This window comes from Gekko japonicus, unplaced genomic scaffold (genome assembly GCF_001447785.1).
Source record: "Gekko japonicus isolate JY-2015 unplaced genomic scaffold, Gekko_japonicus_V1.1 scaffold48, whole genome shotgun sequence".
NCBI classification, from domain to species: Eukaryota; Metazoa; Chordata; class Lepidosauria; order Squamata; family Gekkonidae; genus Gekko; species Gekko japonicus.
Window position 1 is genome coordinate 1,579,420 of NW_015174273.1, and position 13,878 is coordinate 1,593,297.

General features: G+C 45.1%; 1 protein-coding gene across 1 annotated transcript in view; it reads left to right on the forward strand.

Moving 5' to 3' along the window:
• The first annotated feature begins 1,541 nt into the window (after positions 1-1,541).
• HOOK3 (hook microtubule-tethering protein 3) overlaps positions 1,542-13,878 on the forward strand; it is an 87,588-nt gene continuing 75,251 nt past the window's right edge. The window contains exon 1 of the mRNA XM_015423725.1: positions 1,542-1,782. Within this exon, the coding sequence (XP_015279211.1) occupies positions 1,726-1,782 (57 nt within the window). The 5' untranslated portion in view covers positions 1,542-1,725. The remainder of the gene's footprint in view (positions 1,783-13,878) is intronic.

Sequence of the window (13,878 nt, forward strand, 5' to 3'; positions counted from 1 at the left end):
TGGTGGGCTCTCCTCCTTTGGAGGTTTTTAAGCAGAGGCTAGATGGCCATCTGACATCAATGCTGATTCTGTGAACTTAGGCAGATCACGAGAAGAGAAGGCAGGAAGGATTGCATCATTGCTTAGTTCTCATGGCCCTTTCTTACACACCCAGGGAAATGCTGATCACCACTTTGGGGTCAAGAAGCAATTTTTCTCCAGGCCAGTTTGGCCAGGGATCCTGGAGGGTTTTTTTTTGTCATCTTCTGGGCATGGAGCAAGGGTCACTAGGGGTGTGGGGGGAATTATTTGTGAATTTCCTACATTTTGCAGAGGGTTGGACTAGATAACCCTGGAGGTACCTTCCAACTTTGATTATATTATTCTACTTTTCTGTCAGTTCTGCAGTGCCAACACTGGAGGAAAGTAAAACTTAGAGCTGAGTAAATGAACATCCTTGGAACCAACACAATGCAATACCTTCTTATTAGGACCAATCAAAATAACTCAACACAGGGCAATTCTAAACGTTATTACACCTTTCTAAACCCACTGACTTCGATGGATTTATAAGTGTCTAACCCTGCACAGGATTGCACCGACAGTGGGCAAACTTTCCTGTTCTTCAGAACTCTACAATGATCAGGCTGGATGTTTTAAAAAAAGAAAAAAATGAGGTGGAGAAAATTTTTGTAAAAAGATATTGCAGATCACGGTCTTGTATTGGGGCCCAACACTACTGCAAAGAGGAGACTGCAAAGGCACCCTAAAATGCCCCAACATTTTAATACTCTTGGCCTGGCCAGCTAGAAGCGTGGGAAAAATTGCACACCACCCAAGGAGAAAAGGCCTAAGCGGGGAAACGGTAAAAGGTGAAGGTTTCCCCTCGCTCAGTCGAATCCGACTCTAAGGGGCGGTGCTCATCCCCGTTTCTAAGCCGAAGAGCCAGCGCTGTCCGAGGACGCTTCCGTGGTCATGTGGCCGGCGTGACTAGACCGCGAAGCGCACGGGACGCTGTTACCTTCCCCCCGAAGCGGCACCTATTTATCTACTTGCAATTTCTTGCTTTCGAACTGCTGGGTTGGCAGGAGCTGAGCCACCGCGGCCCCTTCGCGGGGACACGAGAGAGCCGCAAAGCGAGCAGGGAGGACTCGGTCCAAGGCCGCGGGAACCCTTGCCCGGCCAAAGCAGAAGCACGGCGTTAAAACGAGAGCAAATTTTCTCAGTGGGGCGGCTTTTGCATGCGAGGGAAACCGGCGGCCGGCCTAACTGGGCAGGGCGCTGAGGGGGACAGAGTGGCTGGCTGGTCGGCCGGCGACTGAGTGGGCAGGCGGTCGTGGAGGGGGGGGACGGAAGAGAAGGCCGGCGGCCACCCCGCGCCTCAGTACCTCAAAATCCTTGGCGGGCTCGTCGAGCAAGGCCTCGGAGCACCAGCCGCGGCGGACCCAGCAGCTCCAGCCTTCCGCTCCGCCCCATTCACTCGCGGCGTGACTGACTAACCGAGGCGGGCCTTGGAGGCCGGCGGGCGCCTGCGCGTTGCCTACCGGTGCGGGCGGATCCCGGCGGGCCCGGTGACGTGTCTGCGCCACAAGCAGCCCGGCCCGGCTCTGCCGGCCTGGGTGAGGAGAGAAGAAAGAGGCGACGGCCGTGAGGAGGGGAAGGGTGCCTGGCGGACTCCACCGCAGGCCCAGCAGCTCCGCCGCCGCCGCCAGAAGGAACGGGAGCGAGCGTGCTCTGGCCTGCACCATGTTCAACGTGGAGAGCCTCGAGCGGGCCGAGCTCGGAGAGAGCTTGCTCACCTGGGTAAGTGACCGAGGCACGGGTGTGGGTGGACCCTAGTCCTCCTCCGGCCTTCTTCCCTTCCCTTGCGGTGCTGGATGCTCGGCAAGGGTGGCTTCCCCTTTCTTCTCCTCCGCTTCGTTGGCCCAGTCCCCCAGTCCCTTCCCTAAGTGTTTTTGGGGGGTTCTTCCACAGTGCTTCCCCGGTTGCGTGGGCCTCGCTTCCGATAGGGTAATGCTTAAAGTGTAACGCTGTAAGAGAACGATTCCGTGCATGTTTGTTCCGAAGTCAGCCTCCGCTGAACTGGGTGAAGCATTCTTCGAGATGATTTAGGGTTGCAGTCTAGAAGGGGGACGCGGGTCTTACATGTGAATGTGACAAGCAGATGTTTCGTATAGGCATGTTTGTCAGAGAGCCCTGATTTGGGGTGTTACTGGTCACTATATTGTGTTCATTGCATTTTTTTTTTATCTCGCCCTTATCAAAGGAGGGAGTTTTGGGGTGGTTTACATGGATGGCTCTCCCTGCATTTACACTCACGACAGCCCTGTGAGGTAGATTAGGCGGAGTGAGAGTGACTGGGCCAAGGTCATCTAGGAAGTTTCATGGCAATTGAGGGCCTTCCTCACGCTTAGTCCAACACTGATCTTTACAATATGCTGTACAGTTGGGACTGGGAGTGTGCTTGGCTTTGCTGTGCTTGGCTTTGCTGCTGTGAAATGACTGTGGTGCGGGTGTTCTCCTTTCTTCTCCATCTTTCTATCTGTTGGCATCATTAATGTCATCCACTAGGTTTAAAAGCTGGCTTTGTTCACTCACCTCACAGTGTCCAATGTATTCTGCAGCATGGCTTCTGTTTTTCTTTTTCTTTTTATAGTTATCTCATCCCTTTTTAAATGTTCAGTGCTTGTATAGTTTAAATGTTCAGTGCTTGTATAGTTATAGTGCTTGTATAGTTTAAATGTTTAGTGCTTGTATAGTTTAAATGTTCAGTGCTTGTATAGTTATCTCATCCCTTTTTAAATGTTCAGTGTGCAAAACTTGGCCTGTTGTCTCATTTCCAGCAGTATAATTTATACCCAGTCTTAGATTTCAGTAAATCTTTCAAAAGAGATGATATAGGATTTGTTGACTTGAGAGGAAAACAGAGCACATATAAGGAGTTCCCAAACTTTGAGTGAGCTGTGCTCCAAAAATGCAGGTTTCTGAGCTACTTATGAACCGATAGAAATGTACCATCACTCCTCCTTATGTGTTTTGTGTATCTAAAATCACTTTGAGTCTCTTACACTCCATTTTTAAATGGTTTTAAGGGCTTGGTTTGTTTCAGAAGCTCTTTTCCAGAGGGATTCCTCTAGTTAAAAAGGGGGGTTGAGATATATTACTGAAGAGGGGTGCACACATCAACACCAGGTGGAGAGAAAACAAAGCCACTGTGCATGTACAAAGCAAGCTGTGGTGTCGTCATTACTAGTCCTTGCATATACCTTCAGCCAGACATGTGGTGATGCAGGAAGTCCATGTCTGACTTTTATATTGCTGTGAATGTGTGACCTGTGGAGAACTCATAGAACACTGTACTTCTAGAGATAATTGTCCGATTGTGGGAAGCGGGTAAACTTCTCCAAGAATATGTGTCAGGGGTCACACTATTCCTGGTGGTGATGGTGGTAAGGGAATTCCTGATTATCACTTCAAGCTAGAAATCTGGCACACACCAGCCAATTTGATTCCATTGATTACAACTGGGCTATTTAAATGTTCTTGCATAAGAAGCTGCTGTCTGTAAACTTGTTCACTGTTTGCCCTTGAAAGTTAAATTAATCAAGAACATGTGGTCAGTTTGTTTTTAGGACGGCACTACCTGAGGATTAACTATAAAAAGTACATACTGCCATTTAGTCAGATGTGCACATTGCAGTTATGAAATTCTGTTGATTTCAAATAAGTGTAGATGTCCCTACCATTCTCTGAATTTTGTTCTTTGTTATGCCAAGATAATAAATTATCCACATGGGCTCTACATGTGGATAATTACTTCCTATTTATGCTATTGCAGCTTACATTAGTTTAGGCTGTTATTTTTATTGTCACTTATTTTGCAATGCTGTCAGTAATGTTAACAGGACTCTGGTGTACGGCTATAAAAAGAATGTGTGTTGTGGTGGATCAATTATAAAGCACATGTTTTGAATGCAGAAGTTCCCAGGTTCAATCCTTGGCATCTCCAATTAAAAGATCACAGGTAGTAGAGCTGGAGAAAGGGAAAGACATTTCTGTGTGTGAGACCCTGGAGAGCGACAGCTGGTCAGAATAGAAAGGAATGAGCCAGATAAACCAATGGTCTGCCTTGGTATATAGAACAGCTTCACATGTTCCTGTAACCTCTTTAGGTGAAGTAGGACGAATACTGCAGTATTGCCCCCTGAATCCATGTACACATGATGGAGCAGGCAGCAGTTTGCATTATGTGAATATATTAGTAATCTACATACAGCGAGGTGTCCCACTTCTCTGTCATGCTTCCATTTTAATTATTATATATTGTATATATCTCACATTCCTGGTTGCTTGGTGAATGTCCCCAAGTGTTACTCACACACCAAGCCCATTTCCATGTAGTGTAACAACATTTCATACTGTCACTTTGTTTTTCCTGTTGATGGTGGGTGTCGCCAGTATTGCATTAATGCAATGTACTGGGGTGGTTTATGATACAGGTGAAGCAATGCTGTAGACTGTAATATTGCACTCTCTCCTACGCGTGTATTTGGCAGAGCAGAAGTTTATGGGATTATCCCACAGATTGCCTTGAACTAATTCGGTGAATAACTTTGTGTTGCCTTTCTACACTTAATTGTAGAATGATTTCGTTGGACGAAGAGTACAAGTTATTGATTGGGTGGTTAATAGGAGTTCCTATTTTTGGCTGCTGGTGGAAGTTGGAAAGTGAAATTAACAGCAGGAAACAGGTCAGCACAAAAAGGGGGTGTGGTTAGGAAATGGCTGTGGAAACTGGGTGAGCTTGTACCACATCTCCTACTGTATTCGCGTGTCTGTTTCTTGGCCCCTTTGGTATTCCTTTTGTTTAGCCATCCTAGGCACTAGAATCCAAGTGGCAGAAGTGAAAGAAAGGAAAATCCAGTAAAAATATATAGTAGTTTGGGAGAGAAGTAGTATTCAAAAGAGGTAATATAAAATTTCCTGAAATGCTGAAGTTATTGGGGGGGGGGATTCCCTTAGAGAGAAAAATAAAATATACGCAACACTTTTACGAAACCTACATTTATTTTACTGATTTAAAAATAAAATGCATAATTTATAACCTAGCACAGTGGTACTTACTCATTGAGAACCAAAAGAGCACTTTTACTTCCATTCCTGGCATGCCAGGGAAGCTTGCAGCTTCCCTGTTCTTCTAGCAGCAGATGTTTCAAAGTAGGAACCACCTGCCAACCACAAGCCTGGTCAGGCATGGGCCTTGTCTACTTTCCTGAAACATGGGGCAGGTGCCGCATTGGGCAACAGCAATCAGAAGAGCCATTGGTAACGTATCAGAGAGCCACATGTTGCTCCCAAGCCACTGAGTATCACTGACTTGGCGTATAAAACTGTCCTATTTGATGTATTTATTATTATAAGTATAAATGCCTTAGTTTTCTATGAACAAAATGGAGTTTATACCCAACACTAGAAACAGAGGTTAGTTATAAAGCAGAAATCCTCAAGCAAAAAAGACCCTTTATGAAGATGGCAAGATTTTCTAGGTTGAGTGTTCTACACAAGTACAGTATTCTTTAATGCTGTAGATTGTCCATCTAGAAATCCTCATGCTGCATATTCTAAGCAAATAAACTCTTATCTTTCAGAAGCATTCCACTCATTCCAGAAGAGAAAACGTTTTACAGGAGTGTTTTCCAGTTCTCCAAATATCTGTTTTTCCACTGGAAAAATAGAAGAATGTCTGGGAGGGAGGAGGAATGGGGGGGGGGAAGTCATTTCTTTTCCCCCTGAGCCTCTTCATCTATATGTGGAGGGCATGGAACATGAAAATTCAGTGCATCTAGATTTTTCCTCCTGGGATTCACTACTTCCCCTGCTGAAGAGACATAATTAAAAAGGAAGTGCAGACTTCTTGCACTCTGCATTGTGCAAAGAATGAAATCAGTAATGACGGAATTCACACTGGCTTGAGATTGATAGCCAAAAGAGTAAACACTGGACCCTACAGCCTCTTAATTCCTGTAGCTCTGTGGTATCAACTGTCTCCTTTTTCTGTCCTACTGCATCTGCTTTCCTTATCTTTTGAGCATATTGATGGCACATTAGGTGTTACAGAAATTACGTAAATAGGATCCTACTTATAACTGAGAGCCAGTTTGGTGTAGTGGTTATGAGCGCGGACTCTAATCTGGGAAAACCGGGTTTGATTCCCCTCTCCGCCACATGCAGCTGCTGGTGTGACCTTGCGTCAGTCATAAGTTCTTTCAGAGCTGTTCTCTTAAGGGCAGTTCTCGAGAGAGCTCTCTCAGCCCCACTTACCTGTTGTGGGGAGGGAAAGGGATTATAAGGCACTCTGAGACTCCTTCAGGTAGTGAAGGGTGGGGTATAAATCCCATCTCTTCTTCTTCTCAATAAGTGCACCCAGCAGGATAGACCACAGTCCATAACTGTTTATTCAAGCAAGTTTTAAAAACCATTTTGTATAGTAAAATCCTAATATCTGTGCAGAAAAGCCATGTTGAATAGTTCAGGGTTTCATAGGCCCCGGTCACACGGGCAGGAAAATGCGGGGGGGGGGGAGCGTGACTGTTTGCCCCGGAGCAAAATAACGTGCGGCTGCGCGATCAGACCTCCCGTCGAGGTCCCGTGGTTAGGGGGGAGGTGCTGATCACAGGACAATCCTGCGGCACGGCAAAGAAGCGGCCTCTCTAGCAAAAGGCTCCACGGGTTTAACCCCTTCCAGGGCTGCAGAGGAATGCAAACTGTGTCCTCCGTCCGGTCCCCTCCAGGAGCGGTCTGCGCCGGCCCCCCCCCCCGCCACAAAGAGGAGGGAGCTGTGTTTGTTTTTAAACGAAGTGTGCGCGTGCGCCGTTGGGTGCTTGTACGTATCCCGTGGAGACTTGAAAAAAAAACCTTTTAGCGACGGGACATGGGCGGCCGCCGGATGCCACGACCTACCACCGGAAACGCGATAAGGCGCCCACCCTTGCCCTGCGGTTTCTGGAAACTAGTACCTCGGAGGTAGTAGTTTTTTACCCCGCATCTTCGGCGGGAAGCCTCGGGTTCGCCACGGGAGCTCTACGCTTCCCAGATGTGGTGCTGTGATCGCGCCCAGAAAATCCGCCTATCTTCCCTCTCTGTAGCGTGGCTAATGCTCTGTGTGACCGCAGCCATAGTTTACGGGAAGCCAAGAGAGTAGGAGCTTTCCTGACCTTGGGCAAACCATACCACAAGATGGTAGTCACAACAGAGAGTGGATGTGTATGGGCAGTTGTTGATGTTGCCCATTGGTAGGTTGGTGCCTGCGGAAGCCCCCGCTGACTTGAGCAAAGTCGTTGTGATGGAACATGGGGAGAGAGGCAGTCCCACAAATAAGAGGGGCCAAGGCCACGAAGGGCTTTGTATGTGATCGCCAGTACTTTAAACTGAGCCACAACCAGGTGAAGAGAGAAAGTGAAAAAGTCCAACTCCTTTGCAATTTTAGTCAACTAGAAGATTTTTCTTTTAATCACAAGATGTTAACGGATGGGGAGGTGGTAACGTGTACGAACATAAAATTCTGTCATACCATTCTAACTCTGGCCACTAGCAACCTGTTGGTATACCGTGTAATGCATTGCCTCTGAAGGTATTTGGAGTCATGTGGTGCTAATGGTACTTTGAGTGAGACAGTTTTTGCAGCTGTGGTTGTTTGTGTGTAAGCATGACTTGCCCCAGGTTGGATGCTGCTGGGAAGTTTTTCCTGTTCCCCCAAAGCATCATGGTGCCTTAGTGCAGTACTTGAGTTCTACTTGATCCTTCAGTGATCTTTCTGAAATCTGTCAGAGTTTTACTGGATCCACCCATGCAGCAGCCATTTTTAATTGGCCTATTGATATATCAATATTAGCATGTTCATTATGTTCAAGAAAAATCAGAAAGATGCCCCCTCCTGTAGTGCTGGGAAAGTGGCCACCATGGGGACTGGAATAGAGAAAACGCAGGGAAAGCTGCTACCTGGAAGCCACAGTTTCTCTGCAGCTACTAGTGCAGCACCCTGGGGTTTCCATAGGTAAGCATTGCCATGTGGTAAAGGCCTGTGTAGTTATTATTACTTACTTTGTTGGAGTTGTATTATTTGTTACGGCTTTTGAGCTAATGCAATAAAGTATTTGAATTGATTTAACTAACCATTGGGGTACCTTTTCAGTTCTTACTTGGGGCACAGATGGTAAATTTTAAGAAGGGGTTCTCAGTTAATTTTAGAAGCTATGGAGGAATGGAATGGAAGTAGGCAATCAGGTATGTTGTGCTCAGGCTGTTTTAAGGTTTGGGATTGCAGTTGGCTCTTTGAAAGTCAGTGGGACACGAAACTGATGTTCTTCTGATGACCTGCAACAAGTTTCTGCATTGACTAGAAGCTCCCAAACCATTACTAGGTATTGGTCCACAGTGCAGATACAAAAGTATGCATAAGGGTTGCAAAGTCCAGGGCGGCATGCATCCATCCATTGATGGATATTGTGCTCTTCTAGAGCTGTAACAATCATTTACTGTTTAATTTTCTTGTCCGTATAAGGAAATCCAGTACTGAATGATTGCTGTAGCACATTGATAGTGCAGTATCCAGTGATATATACGTGAAACCCAGATATGAAAGAAAAGATTTTAAAGGGGTGGAAAGTTGTCATCCCCCCCCCCCCGGGGAATGGTTTGAAAGAGGTGGATTTTTCAAATATTTGCAAATGGTCTGGAATTTTATTATAGGGTAGTGGGATTTAAGAAGAAGTAACATAGTTATTACCTTTAGACAGGGGTCTTGTTGTAGAAAAAGAGCTGCCGGAGCTCATTAGCATAACTCATTAGCATAACTTATTTGCATATGCCACGCCCCCTGACATCACCGGAAGTGACAGAAGGCCACACCCCCTGACATCACCGGAAGTGTGTCAGAAGGCCCGGCTACTTACCCTCCTGCTTCATCCTCATTCCCAAACGGAATGAGGATCGAAGCAGAGGGCGGGGTAAAGAAGGGGGCGGGGCTTCACCACGTGACCGCCCCGCCCCCTAGAGGTTCTCTTCCGGAGCTCCGTACCTGAGAGCTCCCCCCCGACTAGAGCCCTGCCTTTAGACAGGTTTTGACATGAACCCAGTGTTTCTTAAAAGACTGACTCTACAGTAGCCTGAAATATATACACAGAGAGACATTATTAGTGTTTTTACTGTCTAAAGTATTTAGAAAAGACAGACAGTTGTATGACTTGCTTTTTGTACTATGTACCAGTTTTTGCCAAAACCTGACTTTGAAGTATTTATGAAAGCTGTTCCCACAAGTCGGTAAAGTTCATGAGGAAAATGGCTATAGGGTAGCATGCAGAGATTACAAAAATGTAGATTTGGCATTAGAGTAAAAATAGTGCATATTTGTGAACTGATAGACCACATTAAGATGCTTTCCACCCGACAGGGTATAATGCTTTGGAAAACGTTTCTCTACTTGAAATTGTCATGCTATAATTACAATTTGTTTAGAAGACTTAGTTGAGTTAAAGTTAAAAAGGATGTACTGCCTCTGATTGGAATAAGAATTTAACATATATAGCAATGTACTCTTCTGGTTTTTAATAAATATGCTAATATATATTTTCCCAATCCATAAGAGTAAGATTTTCTTGTAAAATTATTTGCTAGGAAGCAGATAACTCCCGCCCTAGCCTGTAATTTGTACTATTCCGTTGACCAGTTCAGAAGATTTTTCTTCTACTGACGTGCCTATCCTGGAATTATGGGCTGTCATCCAGAGACAGATGATATTCATGTACAGTGGAGCTTTCTTCTGAACGGCATAGGCGTTCCCTACAAACACGAAACCACAGTTCTTAGAATAAAAAATACTTTTGAAAGTTGAATCGTGCTGGTCATGGGGGTTGGGGGGCTTTTATGATCTAGAGAAAAGAGAGCTTGTGTGCAGGCAAAAAGGAATTTGTCAAACCCCAGTATGTCTGCCTATGTGGAGGAGTTAAGAACATAAGAGAAGCTATGTTGGATCAATCCAGTGACCCATCCAGTCCAACACTCTGTCACACACAAAACTCAGGTGCCTTCAGGAGGTCCACCAGTGGGGCCAGAACTCCAGAAGCCCTCCCTCTGTTACCCCCCAAGCACCAATAATACAGAGCATCACTGCCCCAGACAGAGTGTTCCACCTATATGTTGTGGCTAATAGCCACTGATGGACCTCATATGTTTATCCAGTCTCCTCTTGAAGCTGTTTATGCTTGTAGCTGCCACCACTTCTTGTGGCAGTGAATTTCACATGTCTATTACTCTGTGGCTGAAGAAGTACCTGTTGTGAGCTTACTGTTCATTAAATTCATTGAGTGCCCATGAGTTCTTGTATTGTGAGAAAGGGAGAAAAGTACTTCTTTTCTCTGCCTTCTCTATCCCATCCATAACTTTGTAAACCAATATCATGTCACCCCCTCAATTGTCATTTCTCCGAACTAAAGAGCCCTGACTTCTTTAACCCTTCCTCATAGGGAAGGTATTCCATCCCCATAATCATTTTAGTTGCCCTTTTAGGCACTTTTTCCAATGCTATAATATCTTTTTTGAGGTGTGGTGACCAGCACTGTACACAGTATTTCAAATGAGACTGCAACATAGATTTATACAGGGGCATTACGATACTGGCTGATTTATTTTCAATCTCCTTCCTAATAATTCTGAGCATATCATTTGCCCTTTTTATTGCAGTTGTACACTGAGTCGACATTTTCAGTGAGTTATCCACCACGACTCCAAGATCTCTCTCCTGGCCAGTTACTGCCAGTTCAGACCCCATCAGTGTATATGTATAGTTACGATTTTTTGCTCCAGTGTGCATTACTTTGCACTTGCCCACGTTGAACCCCATTCATTAATGCCCACTCACCAAGCCTCAACAGATCCCTCTGGAGCTCCTCACACTCCTCCCTGGTTTTCACCTCCCTGAATAACTTATCCACAAACTTAGCCACTTCACTGCTTACTCCCAACTCTAAATCATAATGAACAAGTTAAAAGCACAGGATCTAGTACTGAGCCCTGCAGTACCCCGCTGCTTACCACCTTCCATTGTGAAAATTCCATTTATACTGACTCTGTTTCCTGTCAGTTAACCAGTTTTTAATCCACAAGATGACTTATCTTCTTATCTCATGACTGCTGAGCCTTTGTTGAGGAACTTAATCAAAAGCTTTCTGGAAGTCTAGGTAACCAACATCTACTGGGTCACCCTTGCCTGCATGCTTGTTCATCCCCTCAGAGAACTCTAAAGGTTAGTGAGACAAGACCCAGCTGAGCTCTGAGAAGCAGCAGGAGACAGAGCTGCTAAAGGGTTAAGCAGAGGTCATTTCGGGGGGGATCGCGGGGGATCGCAGTTCCCCCGGGTGAGGTACGGGGGCGGGGCACATGACGAAGCCCCGCCCCCTGCTTCCAGCCGCCCCGCTTCCGGCCCTCATTCAGCCAGGAGGAGGCAGGAGAAGAGGGAGGGTAAGTTGCTTCCTCCCTGCCTCTCCCCACCCCTGCCTGCCTGGGGCCAGGGAGGGCCTTCGCGGGGCTTCCTTGCACTCCCGCCAGCCTTGCAGGTCCACCGCCGGGCCCCTCATGGGGCTTGGCAGTGGAGCTGCAAGGCCGGTGGTGGTGGCTGGGACCGTTGGGGGTGGGGTGTGTGGCCTTATGACACATTTCCGGTGATGTCAGGGGGTGTGGCAGTTGTTGCAGTGTCCTGGCTGTTTGAGAAAGGGTGATTGTTTGACTGTAATTGGATTGCCTGGATGTAACTTGAATAGCTGATGGCCCTGCCCTCTGCTGGGTGAGGCTTCTATTTAAGGCTGCACCTTGCCAGAGGCATGAGCCTCTGGCCTGCGGCTCTTAGCCTAGGGTCTAGGGGCTCTGTAAGAAGCCCAGGAAGGACCATAAAGCCAGGGTCCTAGTCTCCTTGTGTTCCCAGTAAGTTAAGTAAACTTTCCACAAGGAGAGTAACATAAATACAAAGGGTTTTAAAAGGGGGATTGTGTATAATTATTTTTTTAAAGCTATTATGAAGGCAGAATGCCAGCAGGGGGTTGGGGGCTATCCAGTGTTTTGCACAGAATGTCACATGTGTGACTGTCTGCCCATTGAACAAAAGTCTTGGGTGTGTGCCTGGTACAAGGAGTTCCTGGTTCTCAGGGAATGAGTTTGTACCCTTCCGGGTTTAAATTTTTTATTGTTTAAAATAAAAGGATATACATATCCGCAGTTCATCATCTTATTTACAGATCAGAGTCAGATATTTTCAGTTAGTAACCTCATCTGTAAGTAATATATCATTCACTATTGCAAATACAGGAAATATCTTTTCTAATTACATTTCTGTTTGAAGTTCTATCCATTTATATATCTTATTCCATCTCCTTTTATGTACCCTCTCGTTTTTATTTTGCAACTTTAAACTTAGATCATCCATTCTGGCTAGATCTAATATTTTATTTACCAACTCTGCTTTAGTAGGTAAGCTTTCCGATTTCCAGTTTTGTGCTAATAACAATCTGGCTGCAGTTATAATATAACTAATTAGATATGCGTCCTGTTTATTGTAGCCATTTGGAATCATATTAAGCAGGTATATTCCTGGTTTCAGTGCTACATTAATACCTAAACTTTCTTGGAGTACTTTTCTAACCATTCTCCAGAATCTTTGTGCCATGTTACAATCCCACCACATATGGTAAAATGTTCCTTTACAGCTTTTACATTTCCAGCATTTATCAGAATACCCCCTGTAACATTTGGCCAACTTAACGGGTGCCCAATGCCATCTATGGAACATTTTATATACATTTTCTTTATACGCGACCGCTTTCATATACTTAACAGTTTTCCACATGGTTGCCCACTGCTCTTCCTCAATTTCCCCTATATCTTTCACCCAAGTGTTCATTACATTTTTTACTTTTTCGTCCTTCAAAAATTCCTGTAGATGTAAGTTATACAGTTATACAGTTTCTGAATCAATTTATCGTTTGAGGACAGCCATATTTTATCCAATTCATTATTTTGGTCCTCAAAGCCTCTTGTCGCGTCTTTCTTAAATCTATCTCTTAGTGTTATTTGCTCCCACCATGATAGATTATTTTCCTTTCTAAGTTTTTCTTCTGTTTTTAACTCATTTTTTTTATTTAGTAATGTTCGATAGCTTTCCTTTAAATTCATCGTTATCGCTGAGGGTATAATAAATGCTTCCAAAGGAGCGACCCATCTTGGGGTTTTCTTATACCATATCTCTTTAGTTTTTACCCATACTTTATTCAACGCGCCTCTTAATATGTGTCTACCAAAATTTGAGTGGATCTTATCTTTCCCATACCATATATAGGCATGCCACCCCATACTGAGGTCATGTCCTTCTATAGCTAGGAGTCTTGCATTTTCAAGGTTTACCCAGTCCTTTATCCATACTAGGGCGGCGGCTTGATAATATATATACCAGTTGGGGACACTCAATCCTCCTCTTTCTTTACTATCTTGAAGCACCTTCCATTTTATTCTGGCTTTCTTATGCTGCCATATAAATTGTCTGGTGACCTTATTGAGATCTTCAAAAAAGTTTTGGCTTTTTAGTACAGGTATATTTTGTGCCAGATATAAAAATCTAGGCAACACATTCATCTTAACCAACGCTACCCTACCCATAAGGGACAACGGAATGGCATTCCACTTCTGCAAATCCAGCCTAATATCTTTCAAACTCCCAGTGTTAAGTTTCCTTTTGGCCCCCCTAATTCAACCCACAGAACTTCAAGAAGCGAATCCAATTCTCTTAGCCTCTCAATCTTTCTGGACTTTATACCCTCTCTGACATACAGAGCCACCCCACCTCCAACCCTTCCCCCC